This window comes from Cherax quadricarinatus, chromosome 81 (genome assembly GCF_038502225.1).
Source record: "Cherax quadricarinatus isolate ZL_2023a chromosome 81, ASM3850222v1, whole genome shotgun sequence".
Lineage (NCBI taxonomy): Eukaryota > Metazoa > Arthropoda > Malacostraca > Decapoda > Parastacidae > Cherax > Cherax quadricarinatus.
The window spans coordinates 4468002-4484303 of NC_091372.1; the positions used below are offsets into that span (position 1 = coordinate 4468002).

Here is a 16302-nt window from a genome sequence, read left to right on the forward strand (position 1 = left end):
TTCCTCACTCCTACAAGATGTTATTCCTCCTTGCCCTATACACGAAATCACAGCTTCCCTATCTTCATCAACATTTAACAATTCCTCAAAATATTCCCTCCATTTTCCCAATACCTCTAACTCTCCATTTAATAACTCTCCTCTCCTATTTTTAACTGACAAATCCATTTGTTCTCTAGGCTTTCTTAACTTGTTAATCTCACTCCAAAACTTTTTCTTATTTTCAACAAAATTTGTTGATAACATCTCACCCACTCTCTCATTTGCTCTCTTTTTACATTGCTTCACCACTCTCTTAACCTCTCTCTTTTTCTCCATATACTCTTCCCTCCTTGCATCACTTCTACTTTGTAAAAACTTCTCATATGCTAACTTTTTCTCCCTTACTACTCTCTTTACATCATCATTCCACCAATCGCTCCTCTTCCCTCCTGCACCCACTTTCCTGTAACCACAAACTTCTGCTGAACACTCTAACACTACATTTTTAAACCTACCCCATACCTCTTCGACCCCATTGCCTATGCTCTCATTAGCCCATCTATCCTCCAATAGCTGTTTATATCTTACCCTAACTGCCTCCTCTTTTAGTTTATAAACCTTCACCTCTCTCTTCCCTGATGCTTCTATTCTCCTTGTATCCCATCTACCTTTTACTCTCAGTGTAGCTACAACTAGAAAGTGATCTGATATATCTGTGGCCCCTCTATAAACATGTACATCCTGAAGTCTACTCAACAGTCTTTTATCTACCAATACATAATCCAACAAACAACTGTCATTTCGCCCTACATCATATCGTGTATACTTATTTATCCTCTTTTTCTTAAAATATGTATTACCTATAACTAAACCCCTTTCTATACAAAGTTCAATCAAAGGGCTCCCATTATCATTTACACCTGGCACCCCAAACTTACCTACCACACCCTCTCTAAAAGTTTCTCCTACTTTAGCATTCAAGTCCCCTACCACAATTACTCTCTCACTTGGTTCAAAGGCTCCTATACATTCACTTAACATCTCCCAAAATCTCTCTCTCTCCTCTGCATTCCTCTCTTCTCCAGGTGCATACACGCTTATTATGACCCACTTCTCGCATCCAACCTTTACTTTAATCCACATAATTCTTGAATTTACACATTCATATTCTCTTTTCTCCTTCCATAACCTCCACATGGTGAGTTCTGGGTGTTTTGTATGACTTATTTCATACTAAATCACACAAGATAGCTGAGAGCTGCTCTTACTGTCTTTCTTACCACAATATATATACAGAAACCTGCTCAAAATCTCTCTCCTCCATCTCTCTATTCTCAAAACAGCATACCCTTCTTTTCTTTATTTTTCTTACCTCTTCTTACCTTTTCTTTCCTTCCTTTCTTCCTGTCCTTATTTTCTTCTGTTTATTCTGCTTCTACTTCTCCTCCTCCTCTTTTGTGTCTTTTTTCTCATCCTCCTTGTCCCCTTTTTTCTTCTTCTTCTTCTTCTCCTCCTCCTCCTCCCTCCATTTCCCATTCCCCAATGACCTACATGCCATTAGTGCTTAACACAAATTTTTCTTCCTTTTTTCCTCATCCTGTCTTCTTCTCCTCCTCCCTTTTCTCCTCCTCCCTCTTTTTCTCCCCCCCCCTTTTCTCCTCCTCCTCCTCCTCCTTTTACCTTTTGATAATTGGACTTCATTGTATCTTCTTCAGAAAAATTATATTTATTTGTCAAGCTCAACTGTCGTCCTTCATGTACACATTCAGTGTTTTGCTACAAATGTTGTTGCACATGGTGGTATCAAAAGTGTCACTATATGGTGCTTCTGCTGCTGCTATTCCATCACCACCATCACCGCTGCCTCCATCACTACCGCCATTATTAGTGCCACCTCTCCAGTTGTGAACCCATCACCAACTTCTGCAACTCTCTTCAGAATCTCCCAAAAACACAGTGTCATCAACAAAAAGCCACTGTGACAACTTTCACTTTGTGTTAGATTCTTTATCATTTAATCTCACACCTCTTCCTAACATCTGAGCATTCACTTCTCTTACAATCCCATCTATAAATATACCGAACAACCATGGTGACATCACACATCCCTGTCTCAGGCCTACTTTTACTGGGAAATAATATTCCTCTCTCCTACATCCTCTAATCTGAGCCTTACTATCCTCATAAAACTTTAAATTGCTTTCAGTAACCTAACACCTATTCCATACAACTGCAACATCTGCCACATTGCTTTTGTATCCACCCTACATTATTATTATAATCAAAAAGAAGCGCTAAGCCACAAGGGCTATACAGCGTATCCACCCTACAAATATCGATACCATCAAAATTAGCTGATATCCACTGATACCAATACTTTGGCTAGTAGTTATAGGATCACAACTATGTACAATTGTTTCTAATCTTCAGAATTTAATCTATTATATACAGTATTGGGAAATATTTTCAAATTTCCAGTACTTAAGTGAGCAACAGAGCTAGACCTAAAAAAAAAAATGCATCTACAGTACACACACTGCTTAACTTAAATGAAGAATGGGCTTTCAATTATACCCATTCTTCATTTATTCAGACTTCCTACAATAAATATATTCACCACTCACTATAGCTAAGGACGAAAATATTATAAGTTATGTGTGTACTGTATATGCATTTTTTTTAGGTCTAGGTCTATTGCTCACTTACCTCTTTCAGGATCCACAGGCCCTCTCAGAGACTTGTTCTCAGGGTCCCCCAAATTTCAAAAAAAAAAAAAAAATTATTTTTCTTATGAAAAGATAGTCTTTTCCCAATCATAATGACACCAAAAGTATGAAATTTGATGGAAAACTTACGGAAATATGCTCTTGCAAAGTTAGCGGTCTTGACAATGTTTATGCATCGGCGATTTTGCCCACTTTGAGCTCTATTTTCGGCCAATTCCAATGTACTAGTCGACAAAAATCATAACTATTTCACTAGAACTCCATTTTTTCTATCGAATGAGTACAAGAACCCACCAATTTACCGATTTCAACTATCCAATACAGTGGACAGAATTTAGCAATTTTGCCAATTTCACACAAATTTCAAAAGATGCCCCTCTTACATTTCTTTTGCTTTCCACTTGAATTTTTATTCTCACAAAAAGATAAGATTTACTGTTATGCAGACTACTGCATTAGTGTAGAAGTGGTATAAATGATATCGGCGCACTTGTGAAAGAATATTAGACTCACCAGTTGACGTGTATTGGACGCTTAGCATGATTTGTTTACTTTTGAACTTTGGTAAAAATCAAACATTTCTGCTATTTTGAGCTCAATTTCAAGGTACTTGTCATTGTAAAACCAGTCAAAATCATCTCAATTTCTGTAATATGTCTTCCATTCTATATAATGAGACAAGGAAAACTAGAATACAACAATAAATACCATATGAAAATATAGTGCAAAGTCGCTGTTTTAATCCAAAAACACGGTCAAAGTTTTTTTTTTTCTCATTACGCACTGTGTGCTGCAGGATTTTTTTTATACTGCGCACACTGACCACATAGACCCATTCATTCATATGTAGGCCTACCAGTTTTCTCTCACTAGATTTGAAGGCGCTAGAATTTATGCGTACTAGTACATCATGGACACTCGCGCGTAAGCTGTACTAGTACGGCCGAAACCCTGAAAGTGTTAATATGTGATAGTATAAACATGTTATCAAGCTTTTATATGCCTTTGAAAGTTAAAAAAAAAAAAAACTACATTTCACTTTCAAGCAATTTTTGCTTTACAGCAAAGAACTACAGACCGATAGCACTAACATCCCATATCATAAAAATCTTTTAAAGGGTCCTAAGAAGCAATGGAAGTGAAGTGAATGGAGACGAATGATACTTGGGACCTGACGAGCTGTTGTAGTGTGAGCAGGGTAATATTTAGTGAAGGGATTCAGGGAAACCGGTTATTTTTATATAGTCGGACTTGAGTCCTGGAAATGGGAAGTACAATGCCTGCACTTTAAAGGAGGGGTTTGGGATATTGGCAGTTTGGAGGGATATGTTGTGTATCTTTATATATGTATGCTTCTAAACTGTTGTATTCTGAGCACCTCTGCAAAAGCAGTGATAATGTGTGAGTGTGGTGAAAGTGTTGAATGATGATGAAAGTATTTTCTTTTTGGGGATTTTCTTTCTTTTTTGGGTCACCCTGCCTCGGTGGGAGACGGCCGACTTGTTGAAAAAAAAAAAAAAAAAAAAAAAAAAAAAAAAAAAAAAAAAAAAAAAAAAAAAGCAAGATCACCACCCATCTAGAAACCCATCAGTTACACAACCCAGGGCAACATGGGTTTAGAACAGGTCGCTCCTGTCTGTCTCAAGTACTGGATCACTACGACAAGGTCCTAAATGCACTAGAAGACAAAAAGAATGCAGATGTATTATATACAGACTTTGCAAAAGCCTTCGACAAGTGTGACCATGGCGTAATAGCGCACAAAATGCGTGCAAAAGGAATAACAGGAAAAGTCGGTCGATGGATCTATAATTTCCTCACAAACAGAACACAGAAAGTAGTCAACAGAGTAAAGTCTGAGGCAGCTACGGTGAAAAGCTCTGTTCCACAAGGCACAGTACTCGCTCCCATCTTGTTCCTCATCCTCATATCTGACATAGACAAGGATGTCAGCCACAGCACCGTGTCTTCCTTTGCAGATGACACCCGAATCTGCATGACAGTGTCTTCCATTGCAGACACTGCAAGGCTCCAGGCGGACATCAACCAAATCTTTCAGTGGGCTGCAGAAAACAATATGAAGTTCAATGATGAGAAATTTCAATTAATCAGATATGGTACACACGAGGAAATTAAATCTTCATCAGAGTACAAAACAAATTCCGGCCACAAAATAGAGCGTAACACCAACATCAAAGACCTGTAAGTGATCATGTCGGAGGATCTCACCTTCAAGGACCATAACATTGTATCAATCGCATCTGCTAGAAAAATGACAGGATGGATAATGAGAGCCTTCAAAACCAGGGATGCCAAGCCCATGATGACACTCTTCAGGTCACTTGTTCTATCTAGGCTGGAATATAGCTGCACACTAACAGCACCTTTCAAGGCAGGTGAAATTGCTGACCTTGAGGTTCCTGAACCTGTATTCCCTGGAATGCAGGTGGGAGAGATACATGATTATATACCCCTGGAAAATCCTAGAGGGACTAGTACCGAACTTGCACACGAAAATCACTCACTACGAAAGCAAAAGACTTGGCAGACGATGCAACATCCCCCCAATGAAAAGCAGGGGTGTCACTAGCACGTTAAAAGACCATACAATAAGTGTCAGGGGCCCGAGACTGTTCAACTGCCTCCCAGCATACATAAGGGGGATTACCAATACACCCCTGGCAGTCTTCAAGCTGGCACTGGACAAGCACCTAAAGTCGGTACCTGACCAGCTGGGCTGTGGCTCGTACGTTGGTTTGCGTGCAGCCAGCAGTAACAGCCTGGTTGATCAGGCTCTGATCCACCAGGAGGCCTGGTCACAGACCGGGCCGCGGGGGCGTTGACCCCCCGAACTCTCTCCAGGTAAACTCCAGGTATAGCCCAGAACCTAACCTGCTGTTTAAGAGAGGCCCTCATATACTATTTCTAATATTCCATTCCATTACAGTACAGGTTTCCCTCCACATTAGTGAGGGTTAGGGAATCAAGAACCTCATAAATGTTGAAAAATCACAAATTTTTGGTGCCTAAATATACTGTAGGGAAATATAATAATAGCATTTACTTAGCCTAACAATATTGCTTCCTTAACCTAATGAACCATGAACAATCATAAAACACATAAAAACATCGTAAAATATTGTACTAGTGCCATCCCTTTGGTAAAGAAGGTGAGAAAGACTATAGAATTCAACAAAAAACTCAAAGCAGAGTACCAAAGTGGAGGAGGAAGAGAAAGGGGAGAATGTGCCTTCTTCAGTGATTAAGTGATTCTACGATATGTATGATACTTAAGCAACACAAGTCGATCAAGGCCATAGCACCAACCAGCGATAAAGTGTAGCATTAACAGAGCCGGAGTCGCCATCACATGCCATATTATGGCCTATTTTATTCATTCTAGAGTATATATCATGTTTCTATGTTATTAATATTGTTTATTATGTCATATTAGATGAATTATGATAGATAACTAAGCCGTCCAGGTAGTAGGTTGGTAGACAGCAACCGCCCAGAGAGGTACTACCGTCCTGCCAAGTGAGTGCAAAACGGAAGCCTGTGATTGTTTTACATGATGGTAGGATTGCTGGTGTCTTTTCTTTTCTGTCTCATACACATGCAAGATTTCAGGTACGTCTTGCTACTTCTACTTACACTTAGGAGGTCACACTACACATACATTTATTTATTTTTTTATTATCACACCGGCCGATTCCCACCAAGGCAGGGTGGCCCGAAAAAGAAAAACTTTCACCATCATTCACTCCATCACTGTCTTGCCAGAAGGGTGCTTTACACTACAGTTTCTAAACTGCAACATTAACACCCCTCCTTCAGAGTGCAGGCACTGTACTTCCCATCTCCAGGACTCAAGTCCGGCCTGCCGGTTTCCCTGAATCCCTTCATAAATGTTACTTTGCTCACACTCCAACAGCACGTCAAGTATTAAAAACCATTTGTCTCCATTCACTCCTATCAAACACGCTCACGCATGCCTGCTGGAAGTCCAAGCCCCTCGCACACAAAACCTCCTTTACCCCCTCCCTCCAACCCTTCCTAGGCCGACCCCTACCCCGCCTTCCTTCCACTACAGACTGATACACTCTTGAAGTCATTCTGTTTCGCTCCATTCTCTCTACATGTCCGAACCACCTCAACAACCCTTCCTCAGCCCTCTGGACAACAGTTTTGGTAATCCCGCACCTCCTCCTAACTTCCAAACTACGAATTCTCTGCATTATATTCACACCACACATTGCCCTCAGACATGACATCTCCACTGCCTCCAGCCTTCTCCTCGCTGCAACATTCATCACCCACGCTTCACACCCATATAAGAGCGTTGGTAAAACTATACTCTCATACATTCCCCTCTTTGCCTCCAAGGACAAAGTTCTTTGTCTCCACAGACTCCTAAGTGCACCACTCACTCTTTTTCCCTCATCAATTCTATGATTCACCTCATCTTTCATAGACCCATCCGCTGACACGTCCACTCCCAAATATCTGAATACGTTCACCTCCTCCATACTCTCTCCCTCCAATCTGATATTCAATCTTTCATCACCTAATCTTTTTGTTATCCTCATAACCTTACTCTTTCCTGTATTCACCTTTAATTTTCTTCTTTTGCACACCCTACCAAATTCATCCACCAATCTCTGCAACTTCTCTTCAGAATCTCCCAAGAGCACAGTGTCATCAGCAAAGAGCAGCTGTGACAACTCCCACTTTGTGTGTGATTCTTTATCTTTTAACTCCACGCCTCTTGCCAAGACCCTCGCATTTACTTCTCTTACAACCCCATCTATAAATATATTAAACAACCACGGTGACATCACACATCCTTGTCTAAGGCCTACTTTTACTGGGAAAAAATTTCCCTCTTTCCTACATACTCTAACTTGAGCCTCACTATCCTCGTAAAAACTCTTCACTGCTTTCAGTAACCTACCTCCTACACCATACACTTGCAACATCTGCCACATTGCCCCCCTATCCACCCTGTCATACGCCTTTTCCAAATCCATAAATGCCACAAAGACCTCTTTAGCCTTATCTAAATACTGTTCACTTATATGTTTCACTGTAAACACCTGGTCCACACACCCCCTACCTTTCCTAAAGCCTCCTTGTTCATCTGCTATCCTATTCTCCGTCTTACTCTTAATTCTTTCAATTATAACTCTACCATACACTTTACCAGGTACACTCAACAGACTTATCCCCCTATAATTTTTGCACTCTCTTTTATCCCCTTTGCCTTTATACAAAGGAACTATGCATGCTCTCTGCCAATCCCTAGGTACCTTACCCTCTTCCATACATTTATTAAACAATTGCACCAACCACTCCAAAACTATATCCCCACCTGCTTTTAACATTTCTATCTTTATCCCATCAATCCCGGCTGCCTTACCCCCTTTCATTTTACCTACTGCCTCACGAACTTCCCCCACACTCACAACTGGCTCTTCCTCACTCCTACAAGATGTTATTCCTCCTTGCCCTATACACGAAATCACAGCTTCCCTATCTTCATCAACATTTAACAATTCCTCAAAATATTCCTTCCATCTTCCCAATACCTCTAACTCTCCATTTAATAACTCTCCTCTCCTATTTTTAACTGACAAATCCATTTGTTCTCTAGGCTTTCTTAACTTGTTAATCTCACTCCAAAACTTTTTCTTATTTTCAACAAAATTTGTTGATAACATCTCACCCACTCTCTCATTTGCTCTCTTTTTACATTGCTTCACCACTCTCTTAACCTCTCTCTTTTTCTCCATATACTCTTCCCTCCTTGCATCACTTCTACTTTGTAAAAACTTCTCATATGCTAACTTTTTCTCCCTTACTACTCTCTTTACATCATCATTCCACCAATCGCTCCTCTTCCCTCCTGCACCCACTTTCCTGTAACCACAAACTTCTGCTGAACACTCTAACACTACATTTTTAAACCTACCCCATACCTCTTCGACCCCATTGCCTATGCTCTCATTAGCCCATCTATCCTCCAATAGCTGTTTATATCTTACCCTAACTGCCTCCTCTTTTAGTTTATAAACCTTCACCTCTCTCTTCCCTGATGCTTCTATTCTCCTTGTATCCCATCTACCTTTTACTCTCAGTGTAGCTACAACTAGAAAGTGATCTGATATATCTGTGGCCCCTCTATAAACATGTACATTCTGAAGTCTACTCAACAGTCTTTTATCTACCAATACATAATCCAACAAACTACTGTCATTTCGCCCTACATCATATCGTGTATACTTATTTATCCTCTTTTTCTTAAAATATGTATTACCTATAACTAAACCCCTTTCTATACAAAGTTCAATCAAAGGGCTCCCATTATCATTTACACCTGGCACCCCAAACTTACCTACCACACCCTCTCTAAAAGTTTCTCCTACTTTAGCATTCAAGTCCCCTACCACAATTACTCTCTCACTTGGTTCAAAGGCTCCTATACATTCACTTAACATCTCCCAAAATCTCTCTCTCTCCTCTGCATTCCTCTCTTCTCCAGGTGCATACACGCTTATTATGACCCACTTCTCGCATCCAACCTTTACTTTAATCCACATAATTCTTGAATTTACACATTCATATTCTCTTTTCTCCTTCCATAACTGATCATTTAACATTACTGCTACCCCTTCCTTTGCTCTAACTCTCTCAGATACTCCAGATTTAATCCCATTTATTTCCCCCCACTGAAACTCTCCTACCCCCTTCAGCTTTGTTTCGCTTAGGGCCAGGACATCCAACTTCTTTTCATTCATAACATCAGCAATCATCTGTTTCTTGTCATCCGCACTACATCCACGCACATTTAAGCAACCCAGTTTTATAAAGTTTTTCTTCTTCTCTTTTTTAGTAATTGTATACAGGAGAAGGGGTTACTAGCCCATTGCTCCCGGCATTTTAGTCGCCTCATACGACACGCATGGCTTACGGAGGAAAGATTCTTTTCCACTTCCCCATGGACAATAGAAGAAATAAAAAAGAACAAGAGCTATTTAGAAAAAGGAGAAAAACCTAGATGTATGTATATATATATATGCATGTGCGTGTCTGTGAAGTGTGACCAAAGTGTTAGTAGGAGTAGCAAGATATCCCTGTTATCTTAGCGTGTTTATGAGACAGAAAAAGAAACCAGCAATCCTACCATCATGCAAAACAATTACAGGTTTTTGTTTCACAGTCATCTGGCAGGACGGTAGTACTTCCCTGGGTGGTTGCTGTCTACCAACCTACTACCTATATACATGTATATATATACACACCCCTCTGGGTTTTCTTCTATTTTCTAAAATGGCGGGAGCAAGGGACTAGTAACCCCTTCTCCTGTATACATGTATATTACTAAATGTAAAAGGAGAAACTTTCATTTTTCCTTTTGGGCCACCCCGCCTTGGTGGGATAAGGCCGGTGTGTTGAAAGAAAGAAGAACTAAGCCATAGAGTTGATATTAGCATTATTTTCTCATGCCTCCTGAGAGGCTGGAACAGATTAATTGCATTTCAATTAATTTAAATGAAGAAAATTGACTCAGCAAACGAACAAATCAGGATACGAACAAGGTCACGGAACAGACTAAATTTGTAAGCCGAGGTTCCACTGTAATAATAATAATAATAATAATAATAATGATAATAATAATAATAATAATGAGTGAGCTTCAGTTCCCTAAATTAATAATTATAATAATATGTAATAATAATAATAATAATAATAATAATAATAATAAAAACATAATACATAATAATAATTCAGAATGCTGCCACTGGTTGGCGCAGCCGATGGCAAAACATCCGGTAAGGAGTCCACATGTTTACATCACCATGGGAGCATTTCTCTTGTGCTTGCTTGCATTTTTTTGAAGTCATCTGGCCAAATTTCTTTTTTCTAACCATGGGTCCTAAGAAAATAAGTGCAAAAAACAGTGCTGAGAAGAAAAAGAGGATTTCCATGGAAATAAAGCAAATTGTGTCAGTTAACTTCAGCAATCAAACAAAACAAGTTGGCCTAGTAGCTAAAGCTCTTGCTTCACACACGGAGGGCCCGGGTTCGAATCCTGGCAGGGCGGAAACATTTCAACGTATTTCCTTACACCTGTTGTCCTGTTCACCTAGCAGCAAATAGGTACCTGGGTGTTAGTCGATTGGTGTGGGTCGCATCCTGGGGGACAAGATTGAGGACCCCAATGGAACTAAAACAGACAGCCCTGATGGCACACTGACTTTCTTGGGTTATCCTGGGTGGCTAACCCTCCGGGGTTAAAAATCCCAACGAAATCTTATCTTATCTTATGGCCTATTTTATTAATTCTAAAGTATGTATCATGTTTCTCTGTTAATTATACTGTTTATTGTGTCATATTAATGAATTGTGATTGATAAATAAGCCATAGAGTTGCTATATTAATATAGAGTTTCTATATTAAAAACCCGACCAGCGCTATTCGTTCCGTACCATACGCGTCCACTTTGGCCTGAGCGCGCCTCACTTGTCCCTTTGGTGCCAGTGTTTACAAGCCAGCCAGCCACCGCAGTCACTTCCAAACATACAACTGGAACATTTCATATTATCACAGCCTTTTTAGTGATTGCACCTGCAAAATAAAGTCACCATGGGCCCCAAGAAAGCTTCTAGTGCCAACCCTACAGCAAAAAGGGTGAGAATTGCTATGGAGATGAAGAAAGAGATCATTGATAAATATGAAAGTGGAGTGCATATCTCTGAGCTGGTCAGGTTGTATAATAAACCCCAATCAACCATCGCTACTATTGTGGGCAAGAAAACGGCAATCAAGGAAGCTGTTCTTGCCAAAGGTGCAACTTTTTTTATTTTATTATCACACCGGCCGATTCCCACCAAGGCAGGGTGGCCCGAAAAAGAAAAACTTTCACCATCATTCACTCCATCACTGTCTTGCCAGAAGGGTGCTTTACACTACAGTTTTTAAACTGCAACATTAACACCCCTCCTTCAGAGTGCAGGCACTGTACTTCCCATCTCCAGGACTCAAGTCCGGCCTGCCGGTTTCCCTGAATCCCTTCATAAATGTTACTTTGCTCACACTCCAACAGCACGTCAAGTATTAAAAACCATTTGTCTCCATTCACTCCTATCAAACACGCTCACGCATGCCTGCTGGAAGTCCAAGCCCCTCGCACACAAAACCTCCTTTACCCCCTCCCTCCAACCCTTCCTAGGCCGACCCCTACCCCGCCTTCCTTCCACTGCAACTATGTTTTCGAAACTGAGATCGCAAGTACTCGAAGATGTTGAGAGACTGTTATTGGTGTGGATAAACGAGAAACAGATAGCAGGAGACAGCATCTCTCAAGCGATCATATGTGAAAAGGCTAGGAAGTTGCATGACGATTTAATTAAAAAAATGCCAGCAACTAGTGATGTGAGTGAATTTAAGGCCAGCAAAGGTTGGTTTGAGAGATTTAAGAAGCGTAGTGGCATTCATAGTGTGATAAGGCATGGTGAGGCTGCCAGTTCGGACCACAAATCAGCTGAAAAATATGTGCAGGACTTCAAGGAGTACATAGACAGTGAAGGACTGAAACCTGAACAAGTGTTTAATTGTGATGAAACAGGCCTGTTTTGGAAGAAAATGCCAAGCAGGACGTACATTACTCAAGAGGAAAAGGCACTCCCAGGACATAAGCCTATGAAAGACAGGCTTACTCTGTTGATGTGTGCCAATGCTAGTGGTGATTGCAAAGTGAAGCCTTTATTGGTGTATCACTCTGAAACCCCCAGAGTGTTCAGGAAAAACAATAACCTCAAGGCTAATTTGTGTGTGCTGTGGAGGGCAAACAGTAAGGCATGGGTCACTAGGGACTTTTTCTATGACTAGTTACACCATGCATTTACCCCCGATGTGAAAAATTACCTAATTGAAAAGAAATTAGACCTTAAGTGCCTCCTGGTATTAGACAATGCCCCTGGTCATCCTACAGATGTGGCAGAGCGACTTTCTAGGGACATGAGCTTCATTAAGGTGAAGTTTTTGCCTCCTAATACCACTCCTCTCCTGCAGCCCATGGACCAGCAGGTTATTTCCAACTTCAAGAAACTGTACACAAAAGCTATGTTTGAAAGGTGCTTTGTAGTGACCTCAGAAACTCAACTGACTCTAAGAGAGTTTTGGAAAGATCATTTTACCATCCTCAATTGTGTAAACATTATAGGTAAGGCTTGGGAGGAAGTGACTAAGAGGACATTGAACTCTGCTTGGAAAAAACTGTGGCCAGAATGTATAGACAAAAGGGATTTTGAAGGGTTTGAGGCTAACCCTGAGAATCCTATGCCAGCTGAGGAATCCATTGTGGCACTGGGGAAGTCCTTGGGGTTGGAGGTTAGTGGGGAGGATGTGGAAGAGTTGGTGGTGGAGGACAGTGAAGAACTAACCACTGATGAGCTGCTATATCATCTTGAACAGCAAGAGGCCAGACCTGAGGAAACTGCTTCGGAGGAGGGGAGAGAGAAATTGAAGAAGTTGCCTACTTCTAAGATTAAGGAAATCTGTGCAATGTGGCTTAAAGTGCAAAGCTTTATGGATGATAATCACCCTGACACAGCTACTGCAAGCCGTGTTGGCAACCTGTACACTGACAATGTTGTGAACCACTTTAGGAAAGTCATAAAGGAACGAGAGGTACAGGCCTCTATGGACAGATATGTTGTGCGACAGAAGTCCAGTGACTCTCAAGCTGGTCCTAGTGGCATTAAAAGAACAAGGGAAGTAACCCCAGAAAAAGACTTGCTGCCTCAAGTGCTAATGGAAGGGGATTCCCCTTCTAAACAGTAAGAAGATAACGCTCTCCCCTCCTCCCATCCCATCAATCATCACCAGATCTTCAATAAAGGTAAGTGTCATGTAACTGTGCATGTAATCTTCAGTTTGTGTGTATTAAAATTAATATTTCATGTGGTAAAAAAATTTTTTTTTCAACACTTTTGGGTGTCTTGCACGGATTAATTTGATTTCCATTATTTCTTATGGGGAAAATTAACTTGACTAACGATTATTTTGACTAACGATGAGCTCTCAGGAACGGATTAATATCGCTGGTTGAGGGTCCACTGTATTTTGTCCTGCTGCTGGGAGGGATTAATGGCATTTCAATTAACTGAAATGAGGAAAACTGATTTGACATACGAGCAAATTGAGTTATGAGCTAGGTCACGGAACGGATTAAACTCATAAGTCAAGGTTCCACTGTATTCAAAAATTTCAATCACAAATGCTGTAGGCTAAACCTCAACTAATCAATTTCATATTTGGCACTGAATCTGAGACGTGTATATAAGGAACAATGCCTGAAGAGTGCAGCTTTGACCAAAATTTCAATGCTCCCTATTAGTTACATTCAACTTGTCACTCAATTACGTTAGGGCCCTGTTTGTAGTATGGCTCTTAGGTTCTCGACCCCCATGCGGTAAACAAAAAATCACCGGCGAGTGAAAAAAAAAAGCGGTTTTCATTATCTAAAACATCTGATAACATTTTTACACTGTTATATATTAAGTGCTCAATATATGCAGGCATAAGAAAACATACAAAAGTACATACAACACTTACCTGAAAAATACATACAATAATAACCTTAAGATACGGTACTGGTTGCCCTACCTTTACACAAATGTTCTGCGAAAATCTCAGAAAAGCAATAAAAGTACCAAATGTAACAAGCAATGGCTCAATTGAAAGCCAATAAAAACATAGAATGCTGAAGAGAGGGTGACAAATACAGGTAGCCCTCTTATTCATCCACAAAAATAACAAATTAACTGTTTCAATATGTAAGTCCATCACATAGATAATGTGCTTCATCCAATTTTTTTTTTTTTTAACATGTTGGTTGTGTCCCACCAAGGCAGGGTGACCCGTAAAAGAAACACTTTTACCATCATTCACACTATCACTGTCTTGCCAGAGGCACACAGATACAACAGTTTAGATGCCTCTCTAAACAGCAAATATTCTAAACCCCTCCTTTAGAGTGCAGGTACTGTACTTCCCTCCTCCAGGACTCAAGTCCAGCTAACTAATTTCCCTGAATCCCTTCACTAAATATTACTCTGTATTATCATCCTGTCTCCTCCTAGGCCCATAGAAGGGTCAGATACAAGAACCATTACTGTACTTCAGTTGAGTAAAAATAGATCATAAATATTTTCAATACATACCATTCTATTAATGTCACCAATGCAAACATAGGGTTTATCAGGCTCCGAGGTCACTACCCATTTGCTGTGATCATGTGAGGTGGTGAAGCTGGTAGATGCTGCCCGTGCCGATACGCTCTCCACATTTTCCACGCTGTGACAGTATGTAAAGAAAGACCATTATGTTATAGTAAAATGTATAATTCTAGTAAGCTGTTGAGTATAATATCTTATTAGCTTAAAATCTGAACATTCAATGCATTAAAAATAGAATTTATCTTGTAATCTTCCTACAAATATTTGAACTTCTTTACCCCAAAAATTTGTAAGTACAGGAGAGTGCTACTGATACAGCAGGTTACATTCTAGGGGCTACTGCTGTAAAGTGATAACATGTTTACACTGTCATATATTAACCCTTTCACTGACTATGCCATAGTACTATGGGTTTGAGGTCACTTGTCAGTGCCGTAGTACTATGCCATGAGCTCAGCTCACTCAGATAAACTGTAACTGGTAAATCTGGGCCTAGATACGAGAGAATGGATCTATGTGATAAATATCCTGCAACTGTTTTTGGTTTAAAACGGCAACTTTGCAATGTATTTTCATATGGTTTTTATGGTTGTATTCTCAGTTTCTTGGTCTCAATTGATAGAATGGAAGATATAATACAGAAATAGAGATGATTTTGACTGGTTTCAGGATTGAAAATAGCTTGAAATTGAGTTCAAAGTAACAGAAATATTCAATTTTTGCCAATGTTCAAGAGTGAACAAATCACATCACTCATCCAATACATGTCACCTGGTGAGTCTAATATGCACTCACAAATATGCTGATATTATTTACACAATTATTACAATATTGCATAACACTAAATCTTCTATTTTTTGTATGAATAAAATAACAAAACGGAATTCGTGTGTAAAGCCTGGAAACATAACTAATGAACAGAGGAAATGTTATTTTAGTGCCAAGACTGCCTGCAATGTTTATTCTAAACCCTATTTTGAAAATGGAATAGAGCCTCTCTTCACTTAACGACGGGGTTTCGTTCCTAAGACCACGTCAGTAAATGAATTCGTCACTAAGTGAGGAGCATACTATAATGGTAGTGGGTTTGTGTCAACCATCCTTGATACTGATATTGTTTTAATGTCACTTCTGGCCTCGTGTACCTCCCCTACACTCACATTCTGCTGTTCATCACTCCTAAAAGATGTTATACCTCCCTGTCCAGTGCATGAAATTACTGCCTCCCTTTCTTCATCGTTTAAAAGTAAATCTGTTAAACGTGAAAGAACCTTCAACATTTATAACATTTCTGGTGTATTTTTAAATGTTTATACAGTAGTGTGTTGTATACTGTAATACACCAAATAAA

The 16302-nt window shown here is 39.9% G+C and overlaps 1 protein-coding gene across 1 annotated transcript in view; it reads right to left on the reverse strand.

The window, feature by feature from the left end:
- The window catches only part of DNaseII (deoxyribonuclease II), a 56168-nt gene that overhangs the window by 16801 nt on the left and 23065 nt on the right, over window positions 1-16302 (reverse strand). Inside the window, exon 7 of the mRNA XM_053792693.2 lies at window positions 14937-15069. Within this exon, the coding sequence (XP_053648668.1) occupies window positions 14937-15069 (133 nt within the window). The remainder of the gene's footprint in view (window positions 1-14936; window positions 15070-16302) is intronic.